The sequence below is a fragment of the Bos indicus x Bos taurus genome, chromosome 1, assembly GCF_003369695.1.
Source record: "Bos indicus x Bos taurus breed Angus x Brahman F1 hybrid chromosome 1, Bos_hybrid_MaternalHap_v2.0, whole genome shotgun sequence".
Taxonomy (NCBI): Eukaryota; Metazoa; Chordata; class Mammalia; order Artiodactyla; family Bovidae; genus Bos; species Bos indicus x Bos taurus.
In genome coordinates, this window is record NC_040076.1 from 68,019,874 (window position 1) to 68,036,256 (window position 16,383).

The 16,383-nt window shown below is 38.3% G+C and overlaps 1 protein-coding gene across 4 annotated transcripts in view; it reads right to left on the reverse strand.

Moving 5' to 3' along the window:
- Nucleotides 1–9,718: 9,718 nt before the first annotated feature.
- Nucleotides 9,719–16,383, reverse strand: part of CCDC14 (coiled-coil domain containing 14) — a 39,058-nt gene continuing 32,393 nt past the window's right edge. For 3 of the 4 annotated variants that reach the window (XM_027536143.1, XM_027536135.1, XM_027536163.1), the window contains 2 exons: nucleotides 15,634–16,057; nucleotides 9,719–11,407 (listed from right to left, as the gene is read on the reverse strand). In XM_027536143.1, the coding sequence (XP_027391944.1) occupies nucleotides 10,486–11,407; nucleotides 15,634–16,057 (1,346 nt within the window). In that variant the 3' untranslated portion in view covers nucleotides 9,719–10,485. The remainder of the gene's footprint in view (nucleotides 11,408–15,633; nucleotides 16,058–16,383) is intronic. The other variant, XM_027536152.1, reaches the window with a different exon arrangement.

The window sequence follows — 16,383 nt, forward strand, 5'->3', positions numbered from 1 at the left end:
ATATCTCATGTATAAGCAATATCATACATTTGTCTTTCTTACTTCCCTTAATATAATATTCTCTAGGTCCATTCATGTTGCTGCAAATGGCAATATTTAATTGTTTTTATGGCTGAGTAATATTCCATTATGGATTTCCTTGGTGGCTCATTGGTAAAGAACACGACTGCCAATGTAGAAGATGCAGGATCCATCCTTGGGTCAGGAAGATCCCTTGAAGGAAATGGCAACCCACTCCAGTATTCTTGCTTGGGAAATCCTATGGACAAAGGAGGCTGGTGGGCTATCCATGGAATTGCAAGAAGTCAGACATGACTTAGTGACTTAGCATGCATGCGATATTCCATTGTGTATATACACCACATCTTAAGTCAATCATCTGTTGAAGGGCACTTGGGTTGTTTCCGTATTTCGGCTCTTCAGTGCTGCTATGAACATTAGGGTGCAATCTTTTTAAATTAGTTTTCATCTTTTCCAGATATCTGTGCAGAAGTTGGATGGCTGGATCATATGCTAATGCTCTTTTTAGTTTTAAGGAATTTCCATACTGTTTTCCATAGTTGCTACACCACTTTATATTCCCACCAACAGTATAGGAAGGTTCCCTTTTTTCCACTTGGTGAGAGCTCTTTAAACTTCGTAAGTCACAGACGGTGTACACCATCTTCCAGTATTCAAAGTGCAACTACCTTTATTCCTCCTGCGAATCAGTGAGGTAGGCTGGTAGGACAGATTACCCTTGTACTGGTGACAGAGAACACACCAGAGAGGCTGAAATGTAAGCTGACACATGCATCAACAGAGGAACACACAAGGCACAGTGGTGGTGCTGCGGGCTTGAAGAACGAGTCCAAGTGTGTCAGGAGCCGGGCAAAAGGGCAGGCCAGACAGAAGGTGCGCCTGGTGCTTTCCCAGTAGCTGGCATCACTATGATTCCCTCTCCGGGCATGAGAGTGAGATAGAAGACTTTCATAGATAGAAGCCTTTTCAAAAACTGATTTTAAGCCCTTCAGATGTCCCTCAGATCTTATGATATCTGGTAATTCTCTGGGAGGTTCTACTCAGGCCAACTGCTTTATATAAAACAGACCAGTTCTCTACACACAATCAACCAAAACATCAAAATATAACTGATACATAGAACTCTTTTTAAAAAGCAATTCTGAGCAGAAAGAAATCAAGAATTAACAGATTTGAAAATGGTTAAGGGAGTGTTAGCCTGCAAATAATTCAACTAGTGGTATGCTTAAATTTTAGCCTTCTTAAAATAATTTTTGAGAAACAGCCTCTAATAATTAACACTTTAGCCAATTCTGTCATTTTTTATGCCCTTCAGATCAGATCAGATCAAATCAGTCACTTAGTCATGTTCGACTCTTTGCGACCCCATGAATTGAAGCACGCCAGGCATCCCTGTCCATCACCAACTCCCGAAGTTCACTCAGACTCACGTCCATCGAGTCAGTGATGCCATCCAGCCATCTCATCCTCTGTTGTCCCCTTTTCCTCCTGCCCCCAATCCCTCCCAGCATCAGAGTCTTTTCCAATGAGTCAACTCTTGGCATGAGGTGGCCAAAGTACTAGAGTTTCAGCTTTAGCATCATTCCTTCCAAAGAAATCCCAGGGCTGATCTCCTTCAGAATGGACTGGTTGGATCTCCTTGCAGTCCAAGGACTCTCAAGAGTCTTCTCCAACACCACACTTCAAAAGCATCAATTCTTCGGCGCTCAGCCTTCTTCACAGTGCAACTCTCACATCCATACATGACCACAGGAAAAACCATAGCCCTGACTAGATGGACCTTTGTTGGCAAAGTAATGTCTCTGCTTTTGAATATGCTATCTAGGTTGGTCATAACTTTCCTTCCAAGGAGTAAGCGTCTTTTAATTTCATGGCTGCAGTCACCATCTGTAGTGATTTTGGAGCCCAGAAAAATAAAGTCTGACACTCTTTCCACTGTTTCCCCATCTATTTCCCATGAAGTGGTGGGACTGGATGCCATGATCTTCGTTTTCTGAATGTTGAGCTTTAAGCCAACTTTTTCACTCTCCTCTTTCACTTTCATCAACAGGCTCTTTAGTTCCTCTTCACTTTCTAACATAAGGGTGGTGTCATCTGCATATCTGAGGTTATTGATATTTCTCCTGGCAATCTTGATTCCAGCTTGTGTTTCTTCCAGTCCAGCATTTCTCATGATGTACTCTGCATATAAGTTAAATAAACAGGGTGACAATATACAGCCTTGACGAACTCCTTTTCCTATTTGGAACCACTCTGTTGTTCCAGGTCCAGTTCTAACTGTTGCTTCCTGACCTGCATACAAATTTCTCAAGAGGCAGATCAGGTGTTCTGGTATTCTCATCTCTTTCAGAATTTTCCACAGTTTATTGTGATCCACACAATAAAGTCAAAGGCTTTGGCAAAGTCAATAAAGCAGAAATAAATGTTTTTCTGAAACTCTCTTGCTTTTTCCATGATCCAGCAGATGTTGCCAATTTGATCTCTGGTTCCTCTGCCTTTTCTAAAACCAGCTTGAACATCAGGAAGTTCACGGTTCACGGATTGCTGAAGCCTGGCTTGGAGAATTTTGAGCATTACTTTACTAGCATGTGAGATGAGTGCAATTGTGCGGTAGTTTGAGCATTCTTTGGCATTGCCTTTCTTTGGGATTGGAATGAAAACTGACCTTTTCCAGTCCTGTGGCCACTGCTGAATCTTCCAAATTTGCTGGCACATTGAGTGCAGCACTTTCACAGCATCATCTTTCAGGATTTGAAATAGCTCAACTGGGATTCCATCACCTCCACTAGCTTTGTTCGTAGTGATGCTTTCTAAGGCCCACTTGACTTCACATTCCAGAATGTCTGGCTCTAGGTCAGTGATCACACCATCGTGATTATCTGGGTCATGAAGATCTTTTTTGTATAGTTCTTCTGTGTATTCTTGCCACCTCTTCTTAATATCTTCTGCTTCTGTTAGGTCCATACCATTTCTGTCCTTTATCGAGCTCATCTTTGCATGAAATGTTCCTTTGGTATCTCTTATTTTCTTGAAGAGATCCCTAGTCTTTCCCATTCTGTTGTTTTCCTCTATTTCTTTGCATTGATCGCTGAAGAAGGCTTTCTTATCTCTTCTTGCTATTCTTTGGAACTCTGCGTTCAGATGTTTACATCTTTCCTTTTCTCCTTTGCTTTTCACTTCTCTTCTTTTCACAGCTATTTGTAAGGCCTCCCCAGACAGCCATTTTGCCTTTTGGCATTTCTTTTCCATGGGAATGGTCTTGATCCCTGTCTCCTGTACAATGTCACGAACCTCATCCCATAGTTCATCAGGCACTCTGTCTATCAGATCTAGGCCCTTAAATCTATTTCTCACTTTCACTGTCTAATCATAAGGGATTTGATTTAGGTCATACCTGAATGGTCTAGTGGTTTCCCTACTTTCTTCAATTTCAGTCTGAATTTGGCAATAAGGAGTTCATGGTCTGAGCCACAGTCAGTTCCTGGTCTTGTTTTTGCTGACTGTATAGAGCTTCTCCATCTTTGGCTGCAAAGAATATAATCAATCTGATTTCGGTGTTGACCATCTGGTAATGTCCATGTGTAGAGTCTTCTCTTATATTGTTGGAAGAGGGTGTTTGTTATGACCAGTGCATTTCTTGGCAAAACTCTTTTGCCCTGCTTCATTCTGTATTCCAAGGCCAAATTTGCCTGTTACTCCAGGTGTTTCTTGACTTCCTACTTTATGCCCTTACATCATGTTTTTTCTTCACAGCACTTACATTTTGTCTCAACATAAACTCCTTGGAAGTGGAGAATACCTGTCTTGCTCATTGTTTTCCCAGAGCCCAGAATAGCATCAGACATACATTAGAGCTCCATTTCATTTATTCATTAAATGAGTGACTCTCTAGCTGATGGGACTGCCCCACAGTATAAGCAGTAGATATATACTTCATTATGATTTGGTCCCATACATTTTCTATATAACTAGAATTTGCAATTCTACCCTACTTTCCATGTAGTTGAAGCAGGCCTTTGTAACTTTTAAGACACTTGACATAAATGCCACCATTAGTAAAAAGTAAAGATTTCTGGACGATTCACTAAACTCCAAGGGTGGCAAGAGAAGAACATGCACCAAGTACTTTGACATCCTTAGCCCTGATCCAAGAAAGGACCATAGGATAGCGACAAGATAGTTAGTTCCTTCCTATTCAAGAGCCCCTATCTATCAGGAGACACTGAATTCATCCTTCCAGAAATTAGGAGACACACCAAGTGCTTTTCACATTTTCTGGGTTATCAGAAAAGGTTTTGTGAAAGCACTGGGACTTGGGACTAGAATAAGATGATGATGAGGCAGCTATAATAATTCCTAGTGTAAAGATCAGAACTACTGAAAATGGGCACTCCCACTCTTTTTAGCCTACTCTCCAATCAGTACCATTTAGCAAGACCCACATTAGAATTTGTTAACTTTGAACTTAACCAAGAACTTGATTTTTCATTTTAGACAGTGGTGTGACCCAAACTGACCAAATTAAAAACTTTGGTGTCATCTTTGATTTCTCCTTCATTTTCAATTAAGTCATCAAGCCTACTGAAAAATTTTCAAATTTTCTCTCCTTTTTCAATCTTACTGCTAAAGGCTTATCAACTTATGTCTGGACTACTGCGGCAGCTTACTAAATGGCCCCTAGCCTCTCTCTTCTCTAATCCTTATTTACCATTACTCTATGCGGTTTTAAGAACATTCATCTGGTGACCCTCAATTTAAAAACAAAAACAAAAAACACCCCCAAGATAACCGTCACACCCAATGATTTCATAATGTGTAATGGTCATTCCTCAGTTTGGAGCTCAGGAAATTCTACAATTTGACCCCAGCACTTCTAAGTTGTGTTACCATCATCTAGTACTACCATTATCATTTAGCAACTTCAGCTCCTCTTTTTTAACCAGATTGGTGTATCTAACAACCTCTTAATATACCACTCAACCCTCAAATTTTGGTAATACTGACTTTACATGGGATTAACATTGTGAGGATATTTATAGAATTATTCAAATCCTATGCATTATTTAAGATCCAAAGGAAGTTTCTTCTCTTTTAGGTCTTTCTCTACCATTCTGGCTTTGGGCTTCCCCAGTGGCTCAGGAGCAGCAACTATGTTTGCTGGAGCAGCCATGAAGAGATACCCCACATCCAAGGTAAGAGAAACCCAAGAAAGATGGTAGGCACTGACAGAGGCCATTAGAGGGCGCAGAGACTGAAACCACAACAGAAAACTAGCCAATCTGATCACATGGACCACAGCCTTCTCTAACTCAATGAAACTAAGCCATGCCATGTGGGTCCACCCAAGACAGACAGGTCATGGTGGAAGGGTCTGACAGAATGTGGTCCACTGGAGAAGGGAATGGCAAACCACTTCAGTATTCTTGCCTCGAGAACCCCATGAACATATGAAAAGGCAAAAAGATAGGATACTGAAAGATGAACTCCTCAGGTCAGTAGGTGCCCAATATGCTACTGGAGATTAGTGGAGAAATAACTCCAGAAAGAATGAAGGGATGGAGCCAAAGCAAAAACAACACCCAGTTGTGGATGTGACTGGTGATAGAAGCAAGGTCCAATGCTGTAAAGAGCAATATTGCATAGGAACCTGGAATGTCAGGTCCATGAATCAAGGCAAATTGGAAGTGGTCAAGCAGGAGATGGAAAGAGTGAGCATTGACATTCTAGGAATCAGTGAAATAAAATTGACTGGAATGGGTGAATTTAACTCAGATAACCATTATATCTACTACTGTGGGCAGGAATCCCTTAGAAGAAATGGAGTAGCCATCAAAGCCAACAAGAGTCCAAAATGCAATACTTGGATGCAATCTCAAAAACGACAGAACGATCTCTGTTCGTTTCCAAGGCAAACCATTCAATATCACCGTAATCCAAGTTTATGCCCCAACCAGTAATGCTGAAGAAGCTGAACGGTTCTATGAAGATCTCCAAGACCTTTTAGAACTAACACCCAAAAAAGATACCCTTTACATTATAGGGAACTGGAATGCAAAAGTAGGAAGTCAAGAAACACCTGAAGTAATAGGCAAATTTGGCCTTGGAGTACAGAATGAAGCATGGCAAAGGCTAATAGAGTTTTGCCAAGAGAACACATTGATCATAGCAAACACCCTTTTGCAACAACACAAGACTGTACTATATGGCCAACATCACTAGATGGCCAACACCGAAATCAGATTGATTATATTGTTTGTAGCCAAAGATGGAGACGCGCTATACAGTCAGCAAAAACAAGACTGGGAGCTGATGTGGCTCAGATCATGAACTCCTTATTGCCAAATCCAGACTTAAATTGAACAAAGTGGAAAAACCACTAGACCATTCAGGTCTGACCTAAATCAAATCCCTTATGACTATACAGTGGAAGTGACAAATAGATTCAACGGACTAGATCTAATAGACAAGAGTGCCTGATGAACTAATAGGATGGAGGTTCATGACATTGTACAGAAAACAGGGATCAAGACCATCCCCAAGAAAAAGAAATGCAAAAAAGAAAAATGGCTGTCTGAGAAGGCCTTACAAATAGCTGTGAAAAGAAGAGAAGCAAAAAGCAAGGGAGAAAAGGAAAGATATAAGCATCTGAATGCAGAGTTCCAAAGAATAACAAGGAGAGATAAGAAAGTGTTCCTCAGCAATCAGTGCAAACAACAGAGGAAAACAAGAGAATGGGAAAGACCAGAGATCTCTTCAAGAAAATTAGATACCAAGGGAACATTTCATGCAAAGATGGGCTCAATAAAGGACAGAAATGGTATGGACCTAACAGAAGCAGAAGATATTAAGAAGAGGTGGCAAGAATACACACAACTGTACAAAAAACATCACAACCCAGATAATCACGATGGTGTGATCACTGACCTAGAGCCAGACATCCTGGAATGGGAAGTCAAGTGGGCCTTAGGAAGCATCACTATGAACAAACCTAGTGGAGGTGATGAAACTCCAGTTGAGCTATTTAAAGTCCTAAAAGATGATGCTGTGAAAGTGCTGCACTCAATATGCCAGCAAATTTGGAAAACTCAGCAGTGGCCACAGGACTGGAAAAGGTCAGTTTTCATTCTAATCCCAAAGAAAGGCAATGCCAAAGAATGCTCAAACTGCCACACAATTGCACTCATCTCACACGCTAGTAAAGTAATGCTCAAAATTCTCCAAGCCGTGAACTTCCAGAGGTTCAAGCTGGTTTTAGAAAAGGCAGAGGAACCAGAGATCAATTTGCCAACATCCGCTGGATCATCCAAAAAGCAAGATAGTTCCAGAAAAACATCTATTTCTGCTTTATTGACTATGCCAAAGCCTTTCACTGTGTGGATCACAAGAAACTGTGGAAAATTCTGAAAGAGATGGAAATACCAAACCACCTGACCTGCCTCTTGAGAAACCTGTATGCAGGTCAGGAAGCAACAGTTAGAACTGGACATGGAACAACAGACTGGTTCCAAATAGGAAAAGGAGTACGTCAAGGCTGTATATTGTCATCCTGCTTATTTAACTTATATGCAGAGTACATCATGGGAAATGCTGGGCTGGAAGAAGCACAAGGTGGAATCAAGATTGCTGGGAGAAATATCAATAACCTCAGATATGCAGATGACACCACCCTTATGGCAGAAAGTGAAGAACTAAAGAGCCTCTTGATGAAAGTGAAAGAGGAGAGTGAAAAAGTTGGCTTAATGCTCATCATTTCAGAAAACTAAGATCAATGCATCCGATCCCATCACTTCTTGGCAAATAGATGGGGAAACAGTGTCAGACTTTATTTTGGGGGGGGCCTCCAAAATCACTGCAGATGGTGACTGCAGCCATGAAATTAAAGACACTCCTTGGAAGGAAAGTTATGACCAACTGAGACAGCATATTAAAAAGCAGAGACTTTACTTTGTCAACAAAGGTCCGTTTAGTCAAGGCTATGGTTTTTCCAGTGGTCATGTATGGATGTTGAGAGTTGGACTATAAAGAAAGCTGAGTGCCAAAGAACTGATGCTTTAAACTGTGGTGTTGGTGAAGACTCTTGAGTTCCTTGAACTGCAAGGAGATTCAACCAGTCCATCCTAAAGATCAGTCCTGGGTGTTCACTGGAAGGACTGATGTTGAAGCAAAACTCCAATACTTTGGCCATCTGATGTGAAGAACTAACTCAGTGGAAAAGACCCTGATGCTGGGAGGGATTGGGGGGAGGAGGAGAAGGGGACGACAGAGGAGGAGATGGTTGGATGGCATCACCGACTCAATGCACATGGGTTTGGGTGGACTCCAGGAGTTGGTGATGGACAGGGAGGCTTGGCGTGCTGCAGTTCATGGGGTCCCAAAGAGTAGGACATGACTGAGTAACTGAACTGAACTGACTGGCTCAGTGGTGGAATCCACCTACAATGCAGGAGACATGGGTTTGATCCCTGTGTCAGGAAGATTCCTTAGAGGAAGAGATGGCAACCCACTCCTGTATTCTTTCTGGGAAAATCCCATGGACAGAGGAGCCTGGCAGGCTATAGTCCACGGGGTTGCAAAGAGTTAGACATGACTGAGCATAGCTCATGCTTGCTTGTTACCATACTGGGGCTTCTTTCTATTTTAAATTTCTATGAAAGTCATTGTCTATTCCCTCAGTTTTGCTAGGATCATATTCCATCTTAAAGTTTAACCAAATTCTTTCATGTTTTTGTGACATGTATGTGTCTTTTACCAAATAAACAGTAAGCGCCTCGTAAAGGTCCCTTGGGGACATTCCAGTCTCATTTGTTATCCAATCAAATTATTAATCTTAGTTAACTGAACCCATAAATATTAAAAAGTTTTCTTTGCATGTAAAGATAGCAATCTTATATTAAGGGTAAAAGAGGACAATCTTCTTGAAAGTCCCATGATAATTTCAAGAATTTACTTCTGCGTATACATAACAACTGAATATTTAGGTGTAGACATATGATACAATTTCCTTCCTTGCTTTACTATTTTGTATTTCTGAACTGTATTTCTCAACTTATGTGTTCAAGGCTTGTGACCTACTAGCTCCACATAAACTAAGGAATTAATTTATGAACACTAGAAGAAATTGAGAAGGAAATGGCAACCCACTTCAGTGATCTTGCCTGGAGAATCCCAGGGACGGAGAAGCCTGGTGGGTTGCCGTCTATGGGGTCGCACAGAGTCGGACACGACTGACTCGACTTAGCAGCAGCAGCAGCAGCAGCAGCAGAAGAAATTATAAACAATAGACAATTCTGCGAAAACAGCTTAAAATTCATTTAATATTTAGGCCTAAGAAATCTCTTTCTATAAAATCTGAACATGTTAAAGAGACTCTGTCTGGGTCTCTAGAAGTTGTAGCCCCAACACTTAAAAACAGCAGGAGGTGGTTCTGGGACCAGCAGAACACTCTATGCTAAAGCCTGCCCAAGCACCAAATAAAATGACACCAGGCAGGCGACTTGTATGAAGTATCAGTCACAGCACAATATGCAGCTTTCTGAGAGTTAAACTGTGCTATTTACATGGAAGGAGATGACACCAAATAGTTAGAAAGTGCTAGTTTAGAGAAGCAGAGATCAACCTAACCCATACCATTTACAGAATAGAGAATGCTCTCAGCTAAAGTGCTGGGGGGAAAAAAATCGGCCCAGAAAGGCAGAAGTACAATCAGTACAAGATTTATAAAATCCATCATGTTCAAATATAATGACAAAAAGCAAATAAACACTTATTTAAAAAAACAAATTTACAAAACCAAAACCTATCTTAGCATTTTTTTTATTAGTCTGACTTTACCTTTTAATGATCTTCAATGTATCTGTGACAAAAATAAATAAAAGTGCTAAAGTGTTAAGAAACCATATGCTAACTTAGGATGTTATCTGTATTTTTTAAGACCAATCAACGTTTGTTTTTTTTAAAATGGAGATACTGGCACTTTTTCTCTTAAAATAAATGTGTATATGTCTCACCAACAACACCAGCCTGTAGCACAGAACATCACACATTAAAACACAATGCCATTAAAAAACAAACAGGAATCCTGAAAGAGAAAAAAAAAACTCTAGTTTTAATATAGTAAATTGTACCCTGGAGACTCCCTTCCCATTATCCTTTACAACAACCAGAAATTCCTTCCAACCTGTATTCTTAGCCCAGCAGAGTAAGAATAAACTCTAATAATACTAAATTTTATTTATAATACAGCATTTTTCTAGTAACACACAACCTTTCTTCTCTTAACATATGTCAGTTTCTTAAGATGACTTGTTTTTATAAGCTCTAGTATCAGTATATTCCAATGATAAATGTATTATTCATACAATTTATTTCACACATAATATAAAACTTTTCTCTAAAGAAATTTAAAATATACATTCAATGTAGCCAAGTTCTATTCTTAAAAACAACTTTTCCTTTCTTCTGAGCTTACTTCTGCAAAAGACCAGTCCTTAAGGACTTCTGGAGTCTGGCAATGTTGGCATCCAGTGCTGCAAGGCCATTCCGGAAGTCTTGCTCATCACGAGACGTGAACGTGGAGAGAGAAGAGATGCTCCAGTCAGAAGTTAACTCAGAGTTTAAAAAGCTACCGTCAGAGACTGCACTGCTTTTCACCTGAACGTTGCTGTTCTGACAAGCGGAGGGGCCGCGACAGGCCGCCGATTCCTCCTCAGGGGCAGGAGGGATCTTGCAAATGGCTTCCTTTATTTTCTTGAGGAGCTGCTTGTCCTCCAGATCAGCTGTTCTGCAAAGTTTGTCAGGTGCATCTTCCTTTTGGCAAGAGGAACAAACTCCAGGTGCACACAGTTTCTTTTCTTTTTCAGCAACAAGTCCACTGACCGGTTGTGGTGGAGCTACACTGATCTGGGCCTGGGGGGATAATCTCTTAGACAGGGGTGATTTCTTTTTAGGAGTGCTTCTAGCAAATGGAATGTAAATTGTTTTATCCAAATTATGCTCATCTTCTACTAAGGTTGTAATTTCACTTTCCTCATCAGACTCCCGTTTTGAAAGGGCAGGAACAATTCCAGGGGCTGATACCTCCTCCATGCTCCTGGTATTACTATGCTGAGGGCCTTTGGAGGGCAGAACATTTTCATAAGGTCTATCTGGCACCATGTTTTCCTCACTGTCAATTGTAGAAACAGGCTCTGGATGTGTAATAAGAGTGTGATCTGGTTCTAACTTACTTAGGTAGCTCATTATGGAAGTGTGAGCAGAGATTGGGTCATGTTGATGTTGCTTTTCATAAATGTTCAGAAGTGATTTGGTAAGATTATTCCCAGGCTTGTAGCGAGCAGTGTCCATACTAAGATCTGAGAGAAGCTTTGCCATACTGCTCTGTAAAGTTCTGTTAAGAAGAATTTAGTACACTAATTATTTCTTTTTACCCATTTGTTTCATTTACTTACATATTCCTCTCATCTTTAAAAGAAAGTATCTCAGGCAAGCACCTGGTTCTTAATATGGAAAAAAGCAACTAAAAGCACAAAATCACAGAATATGCTCTGGAAAGAGTAAATTAAAGTAACAATTGATAAAAGATCTTAGTCTGCATCAAATCTAATACTATTATATCTAAAAATGGAGGCTTAGAAAAAATTTTCTCTTAAGGTAGAGATGCTTATATTCTTGAGCAACACTGCAAAATGGTAAATATACTACCCATTTGTTAGTGGATTGTGTTAGTAACTATTACTCTACATTCAAAACATATATGGAAAGGATATTGGAACAATACTGGCGAAAAAAAGGATAGTTAGACATAATTTAATTATCCAGTATAATTAGGTATAACTGACAGCTAGACTCCAGGGAAAGTGCGATATAAGGAAAACCACACAGGGTTTGAAGTCAGACAGAAATTGATTCATATCCTAGCACTATTGCTAGCTGTGATCTTGAGCAAGCTGTTCAACCTTTCTGAATCTCAAGTTCCTCAACTGCAAAATGAAGATAACTACTTCACATTTAGAATGAACATTAAATAAGATAAAATAATAAAACATAAGGGTAAAGTGCTTAGCACAGTTTCCATCTGGTGACAGCTTTTATTAGTAGTCCTCTTAAAACCATTTTATACCAAGACCTTAGTCTATTTGAATGGAATCATATATATTCTTAAACATAGATAAGAAAAAGAAACACACCAATTTAAAAAAAAGATACAAAGAACATTAACAGGTAATTTTAAAAAATTACAATGAGTCAGTAAGTAAGTTTTAAAGTTTGACTTTTATCAGAGAAATTAAAATTTTTTAAATACGATTTTTTTTGGCCTATCAAGCTAACATAGGAAAATAAGAATATCCATTGTTAAAAAGGCTTGGAGAGGCAAAGTGGGAGTGTACACTCCCCTAGCAAAATAGCATTATATCAGAAATCTTAATATTTTTATATCCCACACCTTTAGACCCACCAAGTTGCACTTCTAGGAATTTAACCTACTGATATTCACCAATAGGCTGCACCCAAAGATATATTTACAAAGCTGTAATTTATAACAGAAAATTGATGAACTTAATATCTTTATCTTCAAATACTGTGGACTGATTCAGGTATATTACAGTCTTACTACATCATAGCCATTTTTTATAGTCATTTGTAAAGAATATTTATTGATAGGAAAATGTTCATTATACAAGGTTAAATTTAAAAGAGTAGGCCATATGCAACACAGTAACAATACTATTTTTGGAAAAAGTTATACATGTCCAAATAAAATAATAAAGGGAAATCTCTGTATCAAACAGTTAGCAGTGATTATATTAATATCTTTGGATATAGAATGAGTGATTCTTTTCCTACAAAAGGAAAAAAACATTCTTTCCCAACCTGGCATACACTGTCATCTTAAATATGCTATGTCTTGAGTTCTGATTGCCCTTTAAATGGCAATGGCTCCAGCCACTTTTTTCGTACCTCTTTCAAGAAGCTAACGAGCTACTATTAAAAGATAAAAAGCATGCTATAGAAACCATCTTTAAAGAAGTGCTGTAATGAGTAATGACCACTAGTTAATTCAACCAGACAGCATACTGACATTTTTATTTTCATTTATTTTTAGAAAAAAAATCCTTATGTTGAAGTTCCTTTTCAGACTTAATTAGAAATATTATCTTTGCTCTGTACAAAATTCACAATACAAAAAGGGACATGTAATAAGAGTTTAATCTCTGGAAATTAAATGCAATCATTAAGTTTCTCATGTGTAAACAAATGTGACTTACAACTGTCTTTGAAATTAAAAGAAAAATCTCTGTAAATAAAGAGATAAAACTATGCCAAAATTTTAAAGGAAGCAATACAAGCACCTAAATAGCTACCAAGTAGATATATCTGTGTTTCTATTACATGAGACTCAGCTAAACACAATGATTTTTAATGCTTGGAAAACTGGTGTATTTTCATAAAAATGTTAAGTCCTTTCTTGGCTATTTATAAAACTATACTAATTTAAATAAATATCAGCACTTGTATGAGTGCTCTTAGAAACTATCAGAAGAATATTTACTACTTATTTACTGAAAAATATATTAATTTTCCTCACATTTTAATGGTATTATAACATGCATTCTAGTAAAATCTAAAAATAATAATAAAGATGTATTTCAAAACTATTCAAAGTTGGAGAAGAAATGGTTTAGGAAATTTGTTTAGCACTTGTATGTGAAACTTCTAGCTCCATTATCCCTCCCCAGTAGTCTGAGAAAGGCATTTAAAATTTTTGTCAAATCTCTGAGACTATTTAACACATGCAAAAAAAAAAAAAAAAATACACACACACACATATCTGACTGAGGTTACATGGCTATAGGAAAAAGAGATGGAGTAGGCGAACATGAAGATTTATCTGTATTGTCAAGTGTTGTTGACTTATGCTCTAATGTCAGAAGTAAAATGTAAATTGTCACAGTAGCCCACCTATAGTACTAGGGATATTCCTGATTAATTGAATTGCCTAGAGTAACACCAAACACATTACAAGTCACCAATGTGGGTGAATTTTGACAACTAAGCTCAAAGAGTATTCTTTGTCTGTTTTGCTCTTAAATTTAAAAGGCAATCTGGTCTGAGTAAATCTTAGCATTTTCCTGGACATTTCTTAGAAATAAAATCATAAAATATGTGGTTTTTTGTGATTAACTTCTTTTACCATAAATACTAAAGATAACAAAGTTTTTACCCTAAATTACTCTTCAGAAAAGAGAAGATGCTTTTCTTTAGAGGCCTTATAAAGACTTTCATAAGAAGGGGCATCCTCATAATTAACTTGGAAAAAGAGTGGTATAACCCAATATTCCAGAAACTCTGACTAGAGCCTAATTAACACTAACACTACATAGATACAAGAAGTACATTTTGCTTTTCTCACTGTTCAAAAAAAGTTTGAGTGAAATTATTCTGTGAAATATGAATGTGGGGGGAAGCAATATTTCTATATTAACATAGCTTATATAAAGTCATTTCAAATGTATTTACAAAACTAATAAATATTCTTTATATATGTATAGGCTTCCCTGGTAGCTCAGCAGTAAAAGAATCCATCTGTAATGTAGGAGATGTGGGTTTGATCTCTGGGTCAGGTAGATCCCCTGGAGAAGGAAATACTACCCATTCCAGTATTCTTGCCTGGGAAATCCCAAGGATAGAGAAGCCTGGCAGGCTACAGTCCTGCCAGGACTGCAAGAGTCAGATACAACTTAGTGACTAAACCACCACCATGTATCTATATATCATTTATTCTCTAAAAATTATAACTCAAAGTGGGGAAAAAGTGTATCATTCAAAATGGGTCTTTTCATTTGAAATACAAAGAAGATTGTTTTATATTCAGGATTGCTTTATATTTAGAACTATGACTTTCCAGGATCAGTCAAAAGCATGGTCAGATCTGATGATATATAATTCAGGCCTAAAATAACTGACTTCTCTAGGACTGAAAAAAATCAGTTGAAAATCCAATTTTTGTCAACCACCTCAAGAGAAAACTGAACTTTATAAAAGAATATCATATAAAAATTGAGTGAGGTGGTTCTATTTATTTAAGACATGTTAAGGAACAAAGGAATCTTAGAAATTATTATCAAATCCCTCATTTTACTAATGCAATGAATAAGGTTCAGAGAGGCTAAATAACTTACCCAAGATCCTATGAATGAGGGCTTACTGTGCTAAGTGCTTTTCATGAATGATTTCTTAGCCCTCTTATCAACCCTAATCATGCCCCCACTTTATAACTAAGGTTTAGAAAGGTTAACTATCTTGCTCAAAGTCATACAGCTAATAAATGATAGAGCTGGAATTCCACTCAGGTGTCTCTGGCTTCAGAGAGTTCTTAACCATTTGCTAAACAAGTCTTCAGTTCCTCATCAGACTCCTTTGCCAGGAATCACATGGTTTAAAAAGGAATTTAGCCACGTTTGAAATTTAACTGGAACAGAAGAAAAATATCCTTAGAAATTAGCAAAAACACTGAGAAAAGGATAAGGTTAAGAAGGCAGGTCTGAAATTATTTTGAAGTTTATAAATATATCTAACAAAAGGCATAAGTTATTCAAATAATGTCAACATTACCTGGTTAATTCTCTCAGTCGAGTCACCTCAGCATCACGCTGGCGTAATGTTATTCCCAATATCTGATTTTCCTTTTCAGCAGCTTCTAACTTAAACCGGGAGCTTTTCATATTGACTAAGGCTTCCTCCAATTCTAAAACAACAAAAGTTTCAGTTTCAGTATTACCTTTTAAAAAGTGACTGTGACTACAGTTCAAACACATACCAATTTTCATTCTTGTTGTCTCAATGTCAAATTGCTGTTTATTTTCAAGTAAAGTTTGATCTTTCTCTTTAAATATACCAGCAAATTTTTTGTTTTCATCTTTCTGATTTTCTATCACTTTTAAGAGCTCTTCATTTTTACTCTGCAGTAATTCCTGGCTCTTTAATGACTCCTGTAATTGATTTTGCAGTGACTTGTTCAATGATTGAAGAGAAGACACTGTAAGACAAAATTGATCAAATAATTATTACCTCAATTAAAAAGTACAAACCTGGGGGCGAGGTGTCCTGTCAGGTGAGGAAGCTTCTGCTGGAAGATGCAACTCAAAATTTAAACTGAACTACTGCGTGCAGCTCTGCTTCATCACCCAGGAGCAGTTCTTTACCACAGGGCCGCTCTCATTCCCCAATCCAAAGTCTCTGTGGCTGGAGGTGCACCCCGTGGGGGAGGAGGCAGATGCGCTGGTGACCGCATCAGGATCAAGCCCTGAGCCTTTGGAGTGGGAGGACTGACTCCAAGACCGCAGACTACCAGAGAACTAACCC